The sequence below is a fragment of the Amaranthus tricolor genome, chromosome 15 (genome assembly GCF_026212465.1).
Source record: "Amaranthus tricolor cultivar Red isolate AtriRed21 chromosome 15, ASM2621246v1, whole genome shotgun sequence".
Taxonomy (NCBI): Eukaryota; Viridiplantae; Streptophyta; class Magnoliopsida; order Caryophyllales; family Amaranthaceae; genus Amaranthus; species Amaranthus tricolor.
This window is the reverse complement of record NC_080061.1, coordinates 12,359,470-12,383,287: the sequence shown is the minus strand read 5'-3', so window position 1 is coordinate 12,383,287 and position 23,818 is coordinate 12,359,470. Positions and strand designations below refer to the sequence as shown.

Genomic DNA, 23,818 nt, shown 5'->3' with positions numbered 1-23,818 from the left:
CTCCCAAAATCAGAAAATTGAGTAATTCCAACTCCATCCCGTAAAACGATTAAGTTTGAAAATGATTTAAGAAAATAAAATATAATCAAAATGGAAAATAATTTTAGAAAATAATATATAGCTAAGTTTAAAAGAAAAATAATTTGAGAAAACAATATATATAACATCGCATAAACCAATTTATTAATTTGATATTTAATAATGACAAACACATAATCAATTTTTAATTTGAGGGAACGAGAGAACGCCAGTAGGCCGAGGCTTTACCCCTATACCTACTTCATCAAGAGGAAGTCACCCCAAATAATTCAAGGCCAGCAGAGTAGTCTCAGAGAACCCTAGTGTGCACAGCCCTTCTACTTGGATCACAACAAATAGAAGGAAGACCAAACATCGTATCAAGTATCAGAAATAATAATACCTGTCTGCAGCTATACTAACCAAACAGGGCAACCTGTTCATCACCCTTATACTTGGATCACAACAAATATAAGAGCTTCATTTCCCTCGTGTTACACATTACGTGATTTAATATATTTTAATAATTAGTCGCGTGCACACAAACATACATTATACATTTTATTTTATTATCATAATTTTTCCCAATAAATATATATCTCATGAATATCCAACTGAAATCTCATTTTTCAAATCATCATTCTAACATCAATTGGTGGCAATAGGATTTAATATCATAATTATTTCTCTTTCAAATAAATCGTATCAAATTTCGATATTAAAATAATAATATAAATTTTATCAAAATAATAATTATAAATTCAAGTTTGACAAAAATAATAGTAATTATAATTTGAGAATATATAAAACCTAACATCATATAAAATAATGTCATATAAAATCATGCATTCTATTTAAACACATTAATTATCACTTAGCACATAATACTACCGGATAGTCCTAATTAGATGGACATTGAGAATTACCTTGTCACGCGATCCTAGACAACGTACGCTCCTTATAATCTCTGTCTATGAATCCGCTGTCTTTAATATCGAAATCTTGCGTTTTCTTGACTGAATTTTAAGCAAATGGGAGATGGAGGAAGTAGTTTATAGGAGAAAAAAAAGTGTGAGTAATAATGTGAATGAATTAAGGGTAATTGGTTTAATTTATAATAGGTAAGTGAGGTTAGTTATAAGATTTAGAGGGAGAAGTGGGAAGTTATTTGTTAATGGGGAGTTATTTATTTATTTAATTTTTTTAAAATTACTGAAATTTATTTATTTATTTATTATTATTATTTTTTTAAAAAATGACGGATGTTACATACACTCCCCCTTAAAACAAAAGTTCGTCCTCGAACTTAAAGTTAACTACTGAAGTTTTAAAAGAAAAAATTGCACGGTTTTTGATAGACTCGCATCAGCCCCCTATTTTAAAAAGTTTCGTCCAAGAAAATCAACGTACCTATTCGAAAAGTTCGGGGTATCGCTTTCTCATGTCAACTTCGGTTTCCCATGTGGCTTCTTCGGTTTGGTGGTTTGTCCATAATATCTTGACCAACTTGATTTCCTTGTTCCGGGTACATCTTGTTTTAGTATTAAGGATTTTCATTGGCTTTTCTTCAAAGGTAAGGGATTCATCAAGTTCAATGGTTTCAGGTTGTATGATATGGGAAGGGTCATGGACATATTTTCGGAGTTGGGATACATGGAAGACATTGTGGACTTTGGCTAGGTTCATAGGTAGGGCTAATCTATAGGCTACTTCCCCAATTCGTTCCAATACTTCATAAGGACCTATAAAAACGAGGACTCAATTTACCTTTCCTACCAAATCTCATGATACCCTTGGTTGGTGACACTTTGAGCAAAACTTTTTCACCTACTTCTGACGATATTTTGCTCCCCTCATACATTCTTGGATCATCATTACCTTCTTTGTAGTCTCCTGAATCATGTCTGGTCCTAATCCCAACGACTCAGTAACATCATTCAAACATATAAGACTCCTACACTTCCTCCCATTCCTTCAACTTCTTCAATTTAGTTAACTAGTTATCCATAACTTGCTTAACTCTAATTTCCTCAAAAATATCGGATTCAATCGTCATTCCATTCAGTTGAGTACCCACATATCCATACTCTATCACTTCTAAGTTCATCCTACGAATCTCTTTACACAACTCATTTGCTAAAATTAGTGCATTTATTGTATGACTGGACTTCCTACTCAAAGCATCAGCTACTTTGTTTGCCTTTTCTTCACAATACTTCAAATCCAGATCATAATCCTTAATGAGTTCTAACCATCTTCTTTGTCTCATATTCAACTCCTTTTGGGTGTACAAAAACCTCAAACTCTTGTGATCAGTATAAATCTTGCACTTTACTCCGAATAAATAATGTCTCCAAATTTTCAATGCAAAAACTACAGCTCCCAATTCTAAGTCATGTGTGGGATAATTCTTCTCATGCGGCTTAAGTTGTCGTGAAGCATATGCTACTACTTTCCCATCTTGTATCAACACACAACCTAGTCCATTCTTAGATGCATCTGTATAAACTTCATATTCTCCACTTTCATTCGGTAAGGTCAGCACAAGAGCAGAAGTAAGCCTTGATTTCAACTCTTGGAATGCCGCTTCACACTTCTCATCCCATTGAAACTTAGTGATCTTTTTCATCAAATTAATGATAGGCTGAGCGATTCTCGAGAAATTTTTCACAAATCTCCTATAGTATCCGGCTAGACCTAAGAAGCTTCTCACTTCTGTCACAGTTCATTACTGCTTGAACCTTCGAGGGGTCTACCATTACTCCATCCTTTGTAATTACATGCCCCAAAAATGCTACCTTTTCCAACCAGAATTCACATTTTTGAAAACTTGGCATACAACTTATTCACTCTTAAAATCTCTAAAACTTTCCTCAAATGAGCCTCATGCTCTTCTCGATTCATAGAGTATACTGAAATATCATCAATAAAAAGAACTCAAACTTATCCAAATAAGGCTGAAAAGTCCTATTCATAAGGTCCATAAAGACAGCAGGCGCATTAGTGAGTCCAAAGAGCATGACTGTGAACTCATAATTGCCATACCTCGTTCAAAAAGCTGTTTTAGCTATATCCTCTTCTGCAATTCGTAATTGATGATAACCAGATCTCAAATCAATCTTTGAAAATACTCCTGCACCCGTAAGTTGATCGAATAGATCCTCAATTCTAGGAAGTTGATACTTATTCTTCACCGTCACACTATTTAAATCCCTATAACCAATACATAGTCTCAATGTTCCGTCTTTCTTCCTAAAAAATAATACTGGGGCTCACCAAGGTGATACACTTGGTCTTATATATCCTTTATCCAACAAATCCTCAAGTTGTACCTTCAACTCTTGCAGCTCGGCAGGTGCCATCCTATAAGGTGCCTTTGAAATGGGTCATGTTCCCAGAACTAAGTCAATCTTGAAGTCTAACTCTCTCACAGGTGGCATCTCTGGATTCTCATCTGGGAACACATCAACAAACTCCTTAGCTACAAGTATCTCTCCTAACTCGTCCTTTTTCATGCTCGTGTCCTTTACATGGCACAAATATACAGGGTAGTCTTTCCTAAGATGGGTCTGGAGATTTAGGGTGGAGATAAGCTTGGTCTTTGGTGGTTCGAAAGCAGTTTCTTAGAAGGTTAATTAATATCCCTTAGGGCCTCCAAAGGTAATTCTCTGTTTAGCACAACGGATTTTAGCCTGATACTTCTTTAACCAATCCATCCCCAAAAACGAAATCGAGGCAACTAACAAAAAAACGAAAGACAACGAAAATATAATTAAAAGAAATAACCACTACTACTAAGTACTTAAAAGTACTTCAAAACAATAAACATATTGGTCCCCACTCTCATAATTTATTTTATTTTATTTTATTTTATTTTTTGTAACTTACTTAAATTATTTAAAATAATTTTACTTGTACCATATAACCTATTTTTAATTTAAGTCTTTATCAACTTTAATTCCTAAACGACCATAAGATTTGACCAAAAAAAACCTAAGCTACTGATACCATGTTAAATTAGGCTGGACTTATTGTGAATGCCAGCATATTAACGGGGGACACAAGTGCACACACTTCATAAGCCAAGGAGATATATACCATCCCAAAACCATATGGCAATGGGAAGAAGGTCTCTAATAGCTTATAAAGCGTGCACACCATTTTCAATTTATCGATGTGGGATAACTCATCCCAACACCCCCCCATATGCGAACCCCGTCAGTTCGCATGTGGGAGTAATCAATTAGGGTAGGAATGCCATTCTTTTCAAACCTACCATTTTTAAATTGTTGATCGAACCTGGCTCTGATACCACTTTGTAATACCCTCAGAATAGGTCGGACTTTTGATAAAAAACATGAGCCAAAACCTACTCATGGGAGTGTTACCGCCACATCTATTTCTAATAAAATAAATCTAAGGCTTAACGACTAAGAAATAACTTAATAATTTTAAATCCAACAAAAGGTCTTACAAAATAAGAAAATACTGAAACGTAATCTATGTCCATATAAAATTTAAACAACCTAAGGTAAAATTTAAACTGAAATACGACTCTAATAAAAGCTATAAAATCTAAGTGATCCTCACTCCACGATTCCCATGCAATCAATAACTTGCAACATAAGAATGCAAGAAAAACAAGGGAAAAACACCCAAAATCAGAAAATTGAGTAATTCCAACTCCATCCCGTAAGACGATTAAGTTTGAAAATGATTTAAGAAAATAAAATATAATCAAATTGAAAATAATTTTAGAAAATAATTAATAGCCGAGTTTAAGAGAAAACCAATTTGAGAAAACAATATATATTATATCACATAAACCAATTTATTAATTTGATATTTAATAATGATAAACACATAATCAAATTTTTTTTAATTTGAGGGAACGAGAACGCCAGTAGGACGAGGCTTTACCCCTATACCTACTTCATCAAGAGGTCGTCACCCCAAATAATTCAAGGCCAGCAGTGTAGTCTCAGGGAACCCTAGCGTGCACACCCCTTCTACTTGGATCACAACAAATAGAAGGAAGACCAAACATCGTATCAAGTATCAGAAATAATAATACCTGTCGGCAGCTATACTAACCAAACAGGGCAACCTGTTTATCATCCTTATACTTGGATCACAACAAATATAAGAGCTTCATTTCCCTCGTGTTACACTTTACGTGATTTAATATATTTTAATAATTAGTCGCGTGCACACAAACATACATTATACATTTTATTTTATGATCATAATTTTTCCCAATAAATATATATCTCAGGAATATCCAACTGAAATCTCATTTTTCAAATCATCATTCTAACATCAATTGGTGGCAATAGGATTTAATATCATAATTATTTCTCTTTCAAATAAATCGTATCAAATTTCGATATTAAAATAATAATATACATTTTATCAAAATAATAATTATAAATTCAAGTTTGACAAAAATAATAGTAATTATAATTTGAGAATATATATGAAACATAACATCATATAAAATAATGTCATATAAAATCATACATTCTATTTAAACACATTAATTATCACTTAGCACATAATACTAACGGGATAGTCTTAATTAGATGGACATTGAGAATTACCTTGTCACGCGATCCTAGACAACGTACGCTCCTAATAATCTCTGTCTACGAATTCGCTGTCTATATGAGAAAAATAATATATCTCAATTTAATACCTCGATCAACCCATCGAAATAAATAAATTAAAAGACTCTTTTTTTATATGTATAATTTATTCAAAAAGGTAGTTTTAAAATTTTGTTATAAATATTAAGAGTATTATAAATGATTTTTAAAAGAAAAGGACAAAAGTTAACATAATAAAATTTAAAGGAAAAAGAAAATAGATAATATTTTATAATAAGTATAATAAGGTTAAAAGAATTAAAAAAAAAAGAAAATAAGTGGGTAAAAAACCCATTGTACCACGTAGAAAGAAAGAAGAGGGAGGAAAGAAGAGATAGAGGGAGAAAGGAAGAAGGAAGAAGGTGAAGGTGCCGGCCGGCGGTGGCTCCGATGGCCACCGTCGCACGCTGGTGGTATCCCGGTGACTGCCGTATCGCCGGAAAACGAAGGTCAGAAATATTTTTTTTTTATCAAATACAAAATGTGTAATTTGGATTGAAATTGGTAAAACAATATTATAAAGAGATGAAATTACATACCTTTAGTATCAAAATCTTGCCTTTTTTTTTTATTAAATTTTAAGCAATTGCAAGATGGAGGAAGAGTTTGTATGAGAGAAAGAAAGTGTGAGTAATAATGTGAATGAAATTAAGGGTAATTGGTTTAATTTATAATAGGTAAGTGAGGTTGATTATAAGATTTAGAGGGAGAAGTTGGAAGTTATTGTTAATTGGGAGTTATATATATTTTTTTTTTATTTTTTTACTTTTTAATTTTTTTTAATTTTCTGAAATTTATTTATTTATTATTATTATTATTTAAAAAAAACGGTTGTTACATACACTCCCCCTTAAAACAAAAGTTCATTCTCGAACTTAAAGTTAACTACTGAAGTTTTAAAAGAATATTGAACGGTTTGATAGACTCGCATCACCCCCCTATTTAAAAAGTTTTGTCCTCGAAACTCAACATACCTGTTCGAAAAGTTCCGGGTATTGCTTTCTCATGTCAACTTCGATTTCCCATGTGGCTTCTTCGGTTTGCTGGTTCGTCCATAATATCTTGACCAACTTAATTTCCTTGTTCCGGGTACATCTTGTTTTGGTATTAAGGATTTTTATTGGTTTTTCTTCAAAGGTAAGGGTTTTATCAAGTTCAATGGTTTCAGGTTGTAAGATATGGGAAGGGTCATGGACATATTTTCGTAGTTGGGATACATGGAAGACATTGTGGACTTTAGCTAGGTTCATAGGTAGGGCTAATCTATAGGCTACTTCCCCAATTTGTTCCAATACTTCATAAGGACCTATAAAACGAGGACTCAATTTACCCTTCCTACCAAATCTCATGACACCCTTGGTTGGTGATACTTTGAGCAAAACTTTTTCACCTACTTCAAACTCTAATGCTCTCCTCCTTTTGTCTGCATACGACTTCTGACGATCTTGCGCTCCCCTCATATGTTCTTGGATCATCCTTACCTTCTTTGAAGTCTCCTCAATCATGTCTGGTCCTAATCCCAACGACTTATTAACATTATTTCAACATATAGGACTCCTACACTTTCTCCCATATAGGGCTTCGTAAGGTGCCATTCCTATGCGAGAATGAAAACTATTATTGTAAGAAAACTCTACATACATCAAATTATCCTCCCAAGATCCACCAAAATCCAAAACACATGCTCTTAACAAATCCTCAAGAGTCTGAATCATTCTCTCTGTTTGACCATCTGTTGCTGGATGAAATGCAGTACTAAACTTTAGTATCGTGCCCACTGCTTCTTGTAGCATCTTCCGAAATTTGGACAGAAATCTCGAATCTCTATCCGATACAATGTCCTTAGGCACACCATGCAATCTTACTACCTCTTGAAAATACGCGTCTGCCATCTGTTGCATTGTCCAAGTATTCTTCATAGCTATAAACCTTGCTGTTTTAGTTAATCGATCCACTATCACCCATATAGCTATAAACCTCATATTCCCTACTTTCATTCGGTAAGGTCAGCATAGGAGCAGAGGTAAGCCTTGATTTCAACTCTTGGAATGCCGCTTCACACTTCTCATCCCATTGAAACTTAGTGGTTTTCTTCATCAAATTAGTGATAGGTTGAGCGATTCTCGAGAAATTTTTCACAAATCTCCTATAGTATCAGGCTAGTCCTAAGAAACTTTTCACTTCTGTCACATTAGTAGGTGTAGGCTAGTCCATTACTGCTTGAACCTTCAAGGGATCTACCATTACTCCATCCTTTGTAATTACATGCCCCAAAAATGCTACCTTTTCCAACTAGAATTCACATTTTGAAAACTTGGCATACAACTTATTCTCTCTTAAAATCTCTAAAACTTTCCTCAAATGAGCCTCATGCTCTTCTCGATTTATAGAGTACACTAAGATATCATTAATAAAAACAACTACAAACTTATCCAAATAAGGCTGAAAAGTCCTATTAATAAGGTCCATAAAGACACAGGTACATTAGTGAGTCCAAAGGGCATGACTGTGAACTCATAATAGCCATAACTCGTTCGAAAAGCTGTTTTGGCTATATCCTCTTCTGCAATTAGTAATTGATGATAACCTGATCTCAAATCAATCTTTGAAAATACTCCTGCACCCCTAAGATTTGACCAAAACCCCAGATTTAACTTGAAAAAGGATTGATAAACTACTCATATCAACAAGGTGCATATTTTTTTCTAGGGAGCCCATTTGCTAAGAACTCCACAGTTAAGCGTGTTTAGTGGGGAGCAATCTTAGGATGGGTGACCTCCTAGGAAGTGTTCCCAGGTGCGCACGAGTGAGGCCAAAGTGCGTTGGAAAGACTTGTGTTGGTTTGTGGGGCCAGTCTACAGTCTCCATGAGTACCACCAGCGGTCCGAGGGGCCGGGGTGTTACAAATGGTATCAGAGCAACTCTGCGACCGTGGCTAATAGTGTTCAGTGCACCTAGCGGGGGAAAAGATCCTGAAGTTGCGGTCCAACGAGGACGTTGTATTCTTAAGTGGGGTGAGTGTAATACCCCAGATTTAGCTTGAAAAAGGATTGATAAACTACTCATATCAACAAGGTGCATCTTTTTTTCTAGGGAGCCCATTTACTAAGAACTCCACAATTAAGCGTGCTTAGTGGGAGCAATCTTAGGATAGGTGACCTCTTGGGAAGTGTTCCTGGGTGCGCACGAGTGAGGCCAAAATGCGCAGGAAAGACTTGTGTTGGTTTGTGGGGCCAGTCTACAGTCTCCTTGAGTACCACTAGCGGTCCGAGGGGCCGGGGTGTTACACCCTCACCGTCCAAGGTCTTTCTCCTGGTTTACGACTACTTGCTACAATCATAAATTTACACCGATATGTTCTACTTTTAAAACCAGGTCGGGCAGCATTATCTAGGTTATGCAAATCACCCCTAATATTACCATAGCGGTGACATCTTAAATACAAACTGACTCTATAACGTCCTTCTTTTTGTTTATAAGAAGCACGTGTAAATTGAAAACCAATTGTTATTGCTATCTCATCGGCCCAACTATGTAATTCATTTACGGAATCAAATTTCCTATCCGTAACAAATCTACCAGAGTAATCTACATTGTCTCTTAAGTTTTCAAAGTCCTGCAAATTTAAAATATAAAATAAACCATACATTAGGTTATTAAAAAATTATACATACAAACATTAATAATAAAAATATTCAATAATAAATAAAAATTATAATTTACTTTAATATTTAATATTAAAATAATAATAATACAAATTAATATTAAATAAAAAATATAATTTACTTTAATAAGTAATATTAAAATAATAAAAATACAAAATATAAAATAAATTAATTGTAATAATAATAAAACAAATTAATATTAAATAATAAGAAAATAATAATAATAATATATAATTATAAATTATTTAAATTAATAATAATATTAATAATACCCTTCCTTTATACCTTATTCTGATTACTTTATTCGTACGTTTTCATGCACTTTCTCTATCTGCCCACTTTCTTTCGGTTTTCCATTTGATTTGATCTTATCTGTGTTTTTTAAATTAATTTTCAACCTAAATATAATCAACTCCATTCCCTTTCTGTCTTTCATGGGCACTGGTCAAATTCTTTAATTGTTAGGTGATTTTTTACTGTGTTTGATTTGATTGGTTCAACTTTTTTGTCCTAATATATTGTATTTAATTTGCAATTTTAATTCCCAATTTGTTCTCATGTCAATTTGTTATTTGCCCATGAATTGATTTTGGTTGATTTGATTGTATAATTTCCATTTTTTGTATTATGCAGATTGATTTGAAGTGGATTCATTTTGAAGTTGGAAGTAAAAAGTATAGCTTGAAGTGGGATCACATGGACTACATTCTAATTGGTTTGAAAATTTTAATTCCCCACTTGATATTTTCTCGATTTGCTATTTGCCCATTCATTGCTTTTGGTTAATTAAATTATATTTTTGTTTTTTTTTTTTTCCTATTTTGCAGATTGATTTGAAGTGGGCTAATTTTGAATTTGAAAGTTGAATTATAATTTGGAGTTGTATGATGAATTAACTTTAGAGTGTTTGAAGTTTTTAGATTAAGCTTGTTGATTGGTTATTATTTGAATTTTGGGTGTTTTGAGGTTTTAGGATTGATTGTATTGAATAATTATGATTGGGGGGAAGAATATGGGAAGAACTTCTCCAATACTATTATTACTTTTGGCTCTTGGGTTTTTCTTTGCAACATATAATTTGATAACAATGGTAATCCACAATAGAAGATTAAGTTCATGGGCTCCGAGTAACCAAGATAATTCTATTTTGATCGATCCTATAACTGAAATACCTGAGCAATTGAAGAGACCAAAAGGAGGTAAAGAGCCTTTCCATGTTGCTTTGACTGCAACAGATGCCCCGTATAGTAAATGGCAATGTCGAATCATGTATTATTGGTACAAGAAGCAGAAGAGTTTGCCTGGTTCCGATTTTGGTGGGTTTACTAGAATTCTGCATTCTGGGAGGACTGATGACTTGATGGAAGAGATCCCAACTTTTGTTGTTGATCCTCTTCCTTCTGGCTTGGACCGGGTGAGTGTTTACTTTCACTAATTGTATTCTTTTTTTCTGCTTCTTGATAATTAATAGGTGGTGTGTGAATAGATTTTGTAGTGTTTCATGTATGTGTCGGTGAAATGCCCTAATTAGTATACCCTTTGTCCCTTAATGTTTGTCCCAATTGTAAAGAAATTTCCACTTATTTGGGTTCCATGAAGCAGACACTAAGAGCAGAGGGAATAAATGTTAGCTGCTTATGTTTTTCAGGCAATTTTGCATCTTGTTTGGTTACTTGCTGAGTAATGTGTCATTAACTCTTCTGCACAGTGATATTATTTCTTTTCTTTTTCTTTGTTTGTGAAAGAAACTGAATTCTTTGAACATTCTGAAAACAAAAACGGGTTTTTCAATTTCCTGATGAGCGAGCAATACAGGATCAAAATGGACAGAAGTGTCAAAAGTGCTAATCGCTGATTTTTTTGACCTTTTTGAGAAATGACATGACTTTGAAAATTGGACACTCATTATCATCCGAATGAATGGGGAGGGTGAAAAAAAAGGTAGACCAATACCCTCATTACGGAGGTTGCGATCAAAGAGAGCCCCTCAACTCGAGTGTCGCTGGTCATATGATGTCTGCAAAGGAAAAGCCTTCGATAATGGCGAACACTATTTCATTTATTTAATCAACCACCAAAAATCTCTAGCTAGCATAAGGGTCTTCAATCTTCATCCATTTTGTTGACCCGCTAGCATTATGCCAATTAGCTTAGGAAGGAAGTTTATATCAGAACCGAAGACATTGGCGAAGGAAACTTGAGTGTTAGCTCATAACAAACAAGCATTATGCTATTTATGTCAGAAATGAAAGGATTTGAACCCTGAAACGGTGAAAAGGAAGGTTAAAAAAATAGAGCACAACATTGGAGAATCAAAACTAATTAAGCAAGAACACAAGAACCAAGAACATGATGTTTGATGGTACCTTAGGTACCTCCCCTTAAACCAGATTGCATTTCTTGAATAGATTCAACAATACAATTAAAAAATCGCTCAGAAAGATGAACTCACCCTCTAGAGCTCTTAAAAACCTCCAACTATGAAATTCCCTTGCTAAAACTAGAAGAGACCCTCTTAGGTTCACAAAGCCTTTTCCATTGATAGTACTAATGCTCAAACTTACCCTAATTTCTGATTAATATCCCCTTATATAGCCAATAATCTTCCAATAGTATAACACGCATATGAAAACATCACGCTTGTGGAGTAAATTAACGTCAGCACCTGCTCAAACAAGCGTACGCCCTGCTCATTTGAGCACGAGCAGGATTTCAGCTCAAGAACGCCCTATCATGCTCATTCGAGCACTGTGCTAATGGATCCCTCTTTGCTTCTTTCGATGCTTTATTATTTTCCGAGCCCAACTCCTTTGCACTCCCATCATTCTCATCAACGATATATGCTAAGGAATGAGCTATTAGATGATCAACATTACCTCTATTAATGTGTGATTTGGCTCTTGTCCTAACATTGTCTTTTCTGTCTTAACAGAAATTCTAGTGTTGCAGCGTCACTTGTCTAGTGCTTGGTATCACTTCTGTTTAGTCTTTCTTCTTGTTGAGATGATGAGTTTTACTTTTTTTGGTTAGGGGACTTGAGATGAGGGAAATAATCTGAAGCTAAACAATTCCTCTAGCTGGTTATAGTCAAGAGTTGGCTTTCTTGTTTAAATTTGATGCTAACAAATCCCTGTTGCTGGTTATTGTGAACAGTCGGTTTGCGGTTTGCGGTTTGCTTGTTTCTTATCAGCTTGATAGTGCAATATCGTTGTATGGAAATATTGTCCTTGAAGGCTAAATGTGTTCTTTCAATTTTCTGAGTTAATATATTGAAGATTTTCATGCTGTGAAAAACGCTTTCTCTCAGTGGAAATATCCAAACTTCTAATTTTTCCCTCTAATATTGTACAGTTTTCATTGGCACACCATCTCTGCCCCTCTACACTTTCCAACCCTTTTTACGGAAAGTAGATGAATGTTATAACACAAGCTATTATGTCTTGAAACCAATCTCCTGTTCTCAGTTGTATATTCTCAAGAAGAAATTTTATGAAGAGTTGTCTTTTATTAACATAAACCGTAGATAGTTCTAATTTTGCAGAAATTGTGATGCAGCTTTTAAGGAAATTCTGTTCTAATTTTCAAGTTTTGTTATTCTTTGAAATTTCAAATATGAATATATTTGAAAATTTGAGCCAATTTTTGCTGCTTATGATGATTATAATAGTCTTACTTCCTGGCACATTCAATGAGTCATTCTAATTTATCTTTGCACATCCTTCTCAGGGTTATATTGTGTTAAATAGACCGTGGGCTTTTGTTCAGTGGCTTGTAAAGGCTCCAATTGAGGAAGAGTAAGATTTGATTTTTTCATGGTTAAATATACTCATTAATATCAATATATTCATATCGCAATCTTCTACTTTTCAGCTATGTATTGATGGCGGAACCTGATCATATATTTTTAAGACCTTTGCCTAATTTAGCTATTGGAGGACTTCCAGCTGCTTACCCGTTTTTCTATATTAAGCCTGCTGAGCGTGAAAATATTGTCAGGAAGTTTTATCCTGCGGAAAATGGCCCAATCACAAATGTTGATCCAATCGGGAATTCTCCCGTAATAATTAAAAAGGTAATCTTTTCTTTGACATTAGTTTCTTTTGACTTAACCACATTCTCTGACATTTATTATATCATTATTCAAAGCAGTTGTATGATGTTCTCACTATATTTTACATGTTCTTGCTCTATGTGATTGATTATTTATGTTCCTTGACTTTATTTATAATGAAAATAAAGCTTACTTACCGATTGGGTAATCCAGGAATTACTTGCAGATATTGCACCTACATGGATGAACGTGTCGTTGAAAATGAAAGAGGACCCTGAGACTGATAAAGCTTTTGGATGGGTACTAGAAATGTAAGAGACATTTCCGTTAAAGAGTTTGCCTGGGTTTTGTTGTCCATTTAAGTTATGACCACAATATTTATATTGTTGGCACAGGTATGCATATGCTATTGCATCTGCTTTACACGGGGTAAAGCATATTCTTCGAAATGACTTCATGCTCCAGGTATGTCATTGTTTGCTAAAACATCATCGAAACGTGCCATCTTACCGCTCTCCACTTTTGGACATCGTCTGCCAAAATTTTTTAAAATTGGTAATTTTTAATTTTCAGCCACCATGGGATCTTTCAACTAAAGACAAGTTTATTCTTCACTACACTTATGGATGTGATTACAACATGAAGGTAAAATTTATTTTTCATCAGTGATGATTCACTTGAAATGAAGATCTCGTGTTGTAAATTCTGTTTTTTGTTGCCCCTTGCTATTCATCTACTCCCAAAATATGACGTTTTGACTTGAATTTAGCATTCTGTTATGCTTGTTTAAGACAATGGCTTCTTCATGTTTTCCATGATAGGGTGAGCTCACATACGGGAAAATTGGTGAGTGGAGATTTGATAAGAGGTCATATTTGCGTGGACCACCACCTAAAAATCATACTCTGCCTCCTCCAGGAGTTCCTGAAAGTGTGGTAAGTGGACCTTTTCCTTTTCTTGGGTGGTTTGGTGATTTTATATTAATTTTTGTTTCTAAAATTTAAAGGTGGTTTGTTTGATGTTTAAATTTTTTTATTCGATATTGGGCCATCACCAACATAATCAACTTTGTCTTTGTCATTATATAGGAAGGTTATAGTTTGAAGATTAATTTTTCTGTTGTAAAAGTACTGGAAATTAGTTATCTGGTACTTTGATTTCCGTTTTATGGTCTTGACAAGTCAGTAGATTGTTCACTACTCAAAATGTATTGGAAAATTAGTTAAAAACAACCCCAACTATGAGTCATCCACATAACATAATCCTTAGTATTGGTTAACTTAAAAAGATCTAAATCTGATCGATTTTAGATCACGTGTTCGGGTCAGTTTGAAGAAAAAGTCTTCTGTCCATGCCAGTGAAACATAATTTGCTAGTTAATTAGTTCATCTTTTGGATTTGAAATTCGCTCAAAATGGTTCAAAAATAGCCTAAAACCGACTATAATTCGCTTTTTTCGGTTTGAGATTTGCAAGGCAATTAGCGAATCATGTGACACTGGTCTATACTACCTTTTACATAATTATTAATTTATTCTTGAAGTCGGGTTAATGTCAGTCCTAAGGTCGAGTAAATGTCGGGTTTGTTTTGAACACCTTTAATTTATACTATAGTAGTAGTAGCCTCCCTTAATAATCCAAAACTTTATTTATCTTCTCAAAATACACCCAATTGTTTTAGTAAAAAACATATTCCCAATTATTATGAGAATGTTACCTCAAAAGTAAGGATTATTTTGAATTAACTTATACTAAGGATTATTTTGAGTGAATGAAGAGTTGATATTATTTTTAATAAATTTTCCTTATATATTTATGATTCATTATTCTGAGATCTTTTAAATGAAACTTGTATGGGTTCCTTGTTCATGAATAACATCATTATGTCACTTTAATTTGACTACCAATATAAAGGTGTAGCTTTTTAAAGCTTTCAGGTGTTGGGAGAGTTTCAGTCTTCTAACCAAGTCATGTAGTTCATCAGAGTAAATACTAATTTGTATCGTCCACCAAAATATAGAGCTTCAGTGCTATAAAGATGTGTGCGTTTCTTTCAATACCACAATTCACCCTCCAATACTCGATTTTCGTTATTTCTTGCTCTTTAAAACATGAGTTTTTTATAGCATAATTGTCTGATTTGCTCATTTTCTTATCACTGGCTCACCGTTGATAGAAAAGTGTGCGCTTTACATACATTAAGAGCCATACAAGTACGGTTGTACCATCTTTTTCTTACTTCTCCACCCCTACCCTTGCATAATGAGAAGGTCTACCTATTTTTCGACATATTCTTTGACCGTCGTTCATCGTTATGTTTTTGATGCTACAAATACATTGTTAGTTATTTGATTTAGTTGCATAATCCACTTTACTATAGGATCAAGGATTTTGCTAAATTGTTTGCACTTCCGTTGTTATGGACACTTGACTCTTCATTTTAAATCAAAAACAAGAGAATCTTATCTCATAAAATACTGAAGTCTGACATGTGGTTAACTTGTTATGTAGCAATGTTTGACACCAATTTCCCAGTGTACATAGCTTTTTAAGACTTTTAAATTAACAATCACATTCTTGTTTGTAGCCAATCGTTCAACGAAATCTAAAAATTAACATTACTTTTAACATCAAGAGTAGAGGCATTAAATGGACCAATTCGAGGCGGGTCACCTGGTCGGGTTACCTGATCAAGTCAGGTAGGGCGAGGAAAATAATTATTGGGTCAGGCCGAGCCAACAGTCCATTAGATCTACACCAACACGACCTTTTAATTTTATATTTTACTCTCATCTAGTCAAAATGTATTTGAATTTGGAAAAATTAGATTATTGAGGGAAGAAGCATAGTGCAAAAATGCGGTAACGGTTACAATTGCAATAGCGACATGGTGATGCAATAATAGTAGTGATGCAGTTGTCATATCATCAAGTATTAGCTGAAATCATGAGACATCCCTTAAACAGCCTTAACTGCATTCTTTTACACCTTGACAGCGTAAGCAATGCCATTTCGGTGAATTAAAATCTTTACAAAGCGGATACCATACAACGAGACCTTCTATGGGAAAAAGAATAACTCTACTTTATGCCTATTGTCTATATTGATTAGTGAGAACAATGCTTGAGCATACTTATGAGAGAAAGAGAAAGCTGCAATGGCAAGTCATTTATCAGATGAGCATCACACTTTATCACCATGGATAGCTATACAAATACTAGCATCATTCACCTGTTTGACTATAGCGTACTAATCATGGTGTTAAAACAAGGATGCATCGCATCACATCGGTCGCATTGTAAAGGTTTCTAAAATCAACGAATCGATATTTCTTGTGCTGTTAAAGTGTAAAAAAGCCATGTTCTGGGTCTTATCAAGAGATATCTCATGATTCGACCGATATTTAGGCATTACATTAACTATATACTCTCGTTACTAGATCATCGGTCCGTTACCGCAATCGCAACTATTACTGCATTTTTACATTATGATACTAATATAGTAATATCATTATCATGGAGAAATATTTGTCAAAATACAACAGGTCTCATTATCATGACCTGATACAAGCCCACCCCAACCTGTTACCCGACCCTTTAAAATGTTAATGGGCTTGACCCTTTTTTTTAATGCTGAGTCATGGGTTTTTATCTGGGCTTGTCCCATTGCACAACTCTAATTAAGAGCTCGTATTTTTATGTCTATATGCTCCTCTCCACAAGGAAAAAGAGAGAAAAGGAAGTTCACTTGCATCGTATGCCATTGCTATTTTCTTTATATTCTTACTTAAGTATTTGGTTTCTATAGACGTTTTGACCCTGCTATATTTCAGTTTGTCACTTGCTCGTCTTATGGCTGGGTACTTGTTCAATACGATTTAATGCAGTGTCTACTTTCATTTTTCATTTTGAAATAAGGAAGCGGGCTTGATGCTGATATGTCGGTTTACTATTTCCACTTTTTATGCTGTTTCATCTTCTTAGGTTTGTTGTTCATTGAGTTAATCTCTTTATTCTCTTAAAATTTGCAATTTATGCTGATTTTGTAAAAACGCAATGCTTCTTCCAGCGATCGTGCCATGCGTTCTGTTATATCGAACTAACAGCCACCTATTACATTTACATGGTTTTCAGATTTCTATTGTGCTTAATTTTTGTCAGTTACATATTCTTAAAACAGCTTGGTACACCTTTTAAATTTTTTCCGAATTCGTAAAAGAACTCTTGAAATGCTGCTTTCCGTGCTGACGATGCTTAGTAACATGTTATTTGTTGATAAATTTTGTGTGATTTTGATAATTTGGATGATGACCGTGAAAGTCTGTAATTGGCAGGTCACTCTCGTTACCATGGTGAATGAAGCTACCGCCAACATTCCAAACTGGGACAAGCACTAGGAACATTGCAGCGTCAACTGATGAACACAGAAACTTTATACGTGCTAAGCGACAAATCTTACAGTTTACCTGCTAACACAGAAACATAGGTCTTCAGGTGAATATTTCTGACCTCGACAGCATTTTACCTCAACCACAAAGTAAGATTCACGTTCAGGGCTGGCTAAAGGGAGGATTCTGCTTGTAGGAGATGCAAATATATACAATACAACTTCTTTTTATTGCTTGTGAATACGAGGCTGGATGTTCCCACAACGAATATTTTGTGGTGTTATGTGACGAACAATTGAATTGGAGCATTTATGATAGTATCTTATAGTAAGTTATTGAATTTCGGTGATTGATTACGAGTATACTGTGTTTAGTTCTCTAGAGTTCAGTCTTATAGTAAAGTTGTCTTCAAGGTTGAGTTTTCTTATGTAGATGGCTTAATTAGATGATGAAAAGATCTAAGATTTGGATATAGTACCAAATTTATCCCACTATCGGGTTTACATTGTTGAATCGCGAAGATTAGTATGTGCTCCAATAGTTGGAAGAGAGTAAAATTTGAGAGTTAGTCCGAGTGTTTTTTTTACGCATCTTTTAAGTAGGGATAGTGTTTTTGGGCTGAGGTGGGTGTGTGGGCATACAAGGTTGAATGCTTCACTCATTCTCGTCAAAACTTAACAAGTAAATCATTTGAGTCACCCCTCTCTTTATATTTTGTAGGATTTTTATTATCAAGCAAATTTATAAATGAGTAAAGAATGGAGAAAAAAAAAAAGGCCTAATATAATTATGTAAGGATGGCCTACCATTGTAGAAAAATAGCAAAAAATGGAAGCTAAAGGTAAGAAGGAATGAGTAATGAGGTAATGATAAGGAGGACATGATGTCTCTAATGGTGGAAGGGACCAAAGCTACATAACATTTTCCTTTCTAAACATGCTTCTGCCGACAGCCATGCTCATCGAAATGTCTTTCGTTCTTTCACTCCATTATGGTGACAATGTTCCTACTTCATGCATATGGCATTTCCAATTGTGTAGGGTGACCTCCTATCTTACAATTATCGAAAATTTGAAAAAAATAAGATTATTTAACAACTTAATTCCAAAAATAAGCTCCGTGAAAACTTATTTCCCAAAATAAGCGTCCGTACATCCAAGCCTAGGTTCGGCAAGAGTCGCTGTTAGTAACAGCGAAAGAAAAAAAAAAAGTTGTCTAGCGTAAGGGCTTATCAAAGCAAAAATGATAAGTTAGAGCGCATATTTATCCTCGATTTTTTATATAGTGTTACACTTTGTCGTACACTTTGCTATGGAAGTAAAATTAGCTGATCCTGTGCATTAACCTTGGATGTATCATTTTAAAAGGTAAATTAGTGTACAGGCTTTATGAGCAATGTGTATCATATGAATTCAACATATCATTGAGCTAATAATTTGTTTAATAAGAAATGCAAATGTTCAAACTATTTGTATGTAGCAAAGCTTATCAAGAAGGGTATATTGTAGAGGGGTATAGTGAAAATGAATGTTCAAAATATGGTTATAAATTGATAAGATATATGATTTATTCATTTTTTTAAGGATCTAGTGTGTATGAGAAGAAAAGTGCGCACAATGTTGATTTTGAAAAATGTGATGAGATTTGAATAAGTTATCAAACCTTACATTTATTTTTAACGTATGAAATGATGTTTAGGAATGATTATGCTCTCGTACTTTATATGAACTTAAAGTAATATAGTAAATTTATAGTACAATAATTTTGTAAATGTTATTTTTTAGAGCTTAGTGAATATATTGAGCAATGAATGCGTTTTTATCTCCAAAACTTAGAAAATTGTAAAGACGACTAAACATTCATTGCACTAGGTAATATATATGGGCAACAATGTAATTCGTTGCACTAAATAGTTCTATGGGCATCACCATTTTTGTTGCACTATATTTTTTTTATGGGTAACACACAAGTTCGTTGTCCTTGATAGTTTCCTTAGACAACAATAAATAACGTTGCTCTAGTTCACTTCTAAGGGCAACAATCAATTTTGTTGCCCAACTCAAATACATATCATATCATTCACAGAATACTAATGTTGTTAATTTTCTTGTTTTTAGCAGGTTTTCTATGAATTACACAAAGGCATAAAAGCACAAAAAGACAAGTTTGAGAGTGAAGTAAAACATTACATTTGGAATGATCCATATCTATGGAAACATTGTGCGGATCAAGTCATAAGTTGATATGTCCTTGATGAAGTAATATCAATCTTAAATATATGTATGTATGTATATATGTGTAGATTTCTCCTACGAAATTAATCTTATTAAACAAAAATGAGTACAAACATACAAACTTTAGTTATCTTTAATTTGGATTTTGGAAGTGTTCACTAAAACTTTGGTACTTTTATTGCTTTGCCATCACATTGTTGAATTCTGAATGGCAGAAAAACAAAATATCGAGATGCGAATAAAAGGTTGTTTATACAAAAAATACAATTAAACAAACTATTGATCTACCAAAATCTCAGAACATGTTTGTCTGCTTATAAAATTTGGTACTACTTTATCGCAATTGGGATTATTCAATTAATTCTTCCATCTTAATTTATCAACGTATTACAGATATTAAACTAATTTTATATTTTAATTTACTATAAACAATAATAATAACTTTATTACCCCATTTTATTAAATGACTTCTATATAAGAGGGGTTTTAAGTTTGATTCAAATATATACTTCTTTCGTTTTTATTTAGTTGTACTTAAGGACAATTTGACTCTATTTATTAATGTCACTTAATTTTTATATTGTCATTAATCTCTAGGTTAAAATATAGCCATGTGGGATCTTGTTAGAATTGTCTCAATGTGAATTTTATTGATTTTTACTCTCTATAATTTATTGATGTGTATAATACTATAATTGGAGATATTCATGATTAAATTAGTGCATTGGGGCGTGTAAAACTGTCTTGGGTGCAAGTACGATCTTATACAATTGCTAGTTTCTAGATATAAAAAACATTGTTCATCAAGTCTTGTATAAGATTATCTCACCCTAAGGCGAACTCATTTAAATAGTCTATTTCTCAAATTAATTATTTTAAGATTGTAATTGATTACTTTAAGTTATAAATGATCACTCTAAGACTATAAAAAGCTATCACTTTAAACTATAAATAATCACTTTAAAGTTATAAGTAATTATTTTAAAATTGTCAGGACATAACCATTTAGTTGATCTGACCGTGAGACCGTCTTATTTGAGAATTTGTGAACAATCGTTTTTATTGACCCTAATTGGTACCAAATACCATCTTAACTTCACATTAAATACACATAATTTAAAAAGTCATCTTTTATAGTCCATTATAATCTAAAATTAGAAGACTATTAATTCTATAGCCCATCAAAATTATAAAGATTTATGTTGTTAAATTCATTACTGCTCAATACTTTATTTGTTTAATTTTAGTTGTTTCATCTCAACTTAAGTAATCAATCTTTAAGAATAAAATTATTACGTTATTATTGCTTCTGTGAAACTATATATATGAAAATTTGTTATTGAATAATACTTTCTTAATAAAAACAGTTATGAATTTAAAATATATTAATAGTCAATGTTTTTTTATCTAGATGTTAGAGTAGGCTGAGAGAAAAAAAGAATTACTTGAGAATCAAATCAAAAACCTTAACTATACAAAGTAATACTTATTCTAATTAAGACAAAATCCGATTCTCAATAGTTAAAGTCAAATAAGTTCGACTTCAAAAATTATAGTAGGACATATAATAAGCAAAGAATACTATTCTCAATGTAATTTACATTTTTAACGGAAAGTAATCCAAATCATAATATAAACTAGTATATCTTAATGAGAACGGTGATGTATTAGAGTTCGAACAATGTGTTTCAAACTCCAATATTGCCAAGATCGAATGTATGAACTTTAGTGACAAACAAATTACGCTATCAATGATATCGATGTTTGTAGGAGAAAGTAAAGCAATAAACCGACACAAAAATTTAACGAGGTTCACCCAACTTAGGCTACGTCCTCCGGTGTGTAGTATCTCTTATATTATCAAAGGAGTTCAAAGAACTTTCAAATATGGAGAATTACAATAGAGAAGAGATATAGGCTAGTGTTTGGCTTGGGGTGTATTTTGTGGATTATTACAATGTGAATGAGAGCTCTCTATTTATAGGAGAGATCACACTAAGTAACATTAAGTATATTATAGCTATGAATAAAAAATAATGAAACATCTCCAAGAACTTGAAGAGTCAAAAACAGCATCTTAGGAGCGTCAGAGACATCGCTCGACCAAAGCAGAGGCTCGGTCGGTCGAGCAGCCTGGTCGAGCGGACTACAGGAAGTTTTTGGTTACATTCTGTCTGCTTGCTTGACCCATTTTGAAGCTCGCTCGGTCGAGCGAGCTGGTCGAGCGGCACTTCAGAGGGCTTCTGACAGTATTGCTCGACTTGCATAGTAGAGCATCTTAAACCTTTGAACTTCTTCATTAGGTCCCATAACTCCCATGAATAACTCATACTTCATTACCTCATTAATCCATATTTTAATCATCATCATAAACCACAATCATCAAGACTTATCTTAATACACCCATTCATGACATACTTATGGTATTCCATCCCAAGAGTCACCACATGAATGCACACACCAAATGTGCACTCAAGTCACACCATTCATAACACTTAAAATATGAAGTATCAATTTCAACATATCAACTACTCCCTTCGTTCTTTTATCTTCGTCCACTTTCGATTTTTCACACATATTAAGAAAAACAGAATTTTTTTATTGTAGTGGATATTATTTTAATTAGATAGTAGTGTAAAGTAATAATTATATTGGAAGTATGAGAAAAAAAATTAAAACTAATTAAAACATAAACTTAAAAAAAATGATTGCATTAATGTGTATGAAAGAGAACCGTACAAGATGGATTGAGTAACAAACCCATTAAACATTCCAAATTAGGAAAGTTTTGGAGGGTAATCTAAAAAAGGAGGGAAAAAACCAAAAACAAAATTTACATCAGCCTAATGATCCAGATTTTTATAATTACATTGGCCAATTTTGGAGTACATGGATTAAGATATTAAAGGTAGCTAATCATAGATTACATGGATAATGTAAAAAAAAAACCTTTCAAATTTTTTTTCAGAGTATATAAAATGTTGCACCATAACAAAGCAGCCTCACAAACTTCATTTTCTAAACCAAAACTACCATTCCAACACTGTTGCACCATCACAGTACCATAACAGCATTAAAAACACTAAAATAGTAGCATAACAGCTGTTGAACCATAGTTTTCATAACTTCAATGCATCATTGCCTTCTAATGGCTTTAGGGAGTAAGGATGAGGAACAGAGGGCTTGGTACTTTGGATCAAATGCATATGATCCAGAGTCCAGTTCAGAATCAAAAGAAGAACCACAAAGCATGGAGGAACAACAGACACAACAAACAGATCATCATAAGCTAAGGCTCAGCAATGAGTTAAGGCATCTTATATTTCAAGAAATGTTGTCACTAAACTTTGGTGACTCACTTCCTCATGGTACCACCAAACATACTTAAGTCTAAACCATAAGAAATTTATGGAAACGAGCAATTCAAATCAAAGAAGAGTGGTACCACCAAACATATTTGAGTCTAAACCAACGGGCAATTGTACGTGCATTAGAGATGTGGCAACATGTTTAGAATTGGCACCGTCAATGGTTTGAAGGTTGATAAAAAGAGGCGAGATAAAGGCGCACTCAAATTCGTTACACCCGGCTTTAACCGACGCCAACAAAATAAGAAGGGTGGAGTGGATTTTGAGTCTTATCCAAGAGGACACCATTCAAAGACATCCAATATACAAAGCCATGTACGATTTTATTCACATTGACAAGAAGTGGTTTTATTTACCAAAAAATGCAAAGAGTTTATCTAGGACACAAAGAAAAAATCCCATATAGGGCAGCGAAGTCATCAAAACTCATACCTAAGGCCATGTTCTTAGG

The 23,818-nt window shown here is 33.6% G+C and overlaps 1 protein-coding gene across 1 annotated transcript; it reads left to right on the top strand.

Annotated features, from left to right (window-relative positions):
* Positions 1-9,633: 9,633 nt before the first annotated feature.
* LOC130800654 (hydroxyproline O-arabinosyltransferase 3) lies at positions 9,634-18,735 on the top strand. Its single transcript, XM_057664221.1, has 10 exons — positions 9,634-9,793; positions 9,962-10,043; positions 10,156-10,742; positions 13,055-13,122; positions 13,199-13,400; positions 13,593-13,690; positions 13,775-13,844; positions 13,953-14,024; positions 14,201-14,314; positions 17,712-18,735. The coding sequence occupies exons 3-10, from the start codon at positions 10,323-10,325 to the stop codon at positions 17,772-17,774; spliced, it is 1,107 nt and encodes a 368-aa protein (XP_057520204.1). The 5' UTR covers positions 9,634-9,793; positions 9,962-10,043; positions 10,156-10,322; the 3' UTR covers positions 17,775-18,735.
* Positions 18,736-23,818: the final 5,083 nt, after the last annotated feature.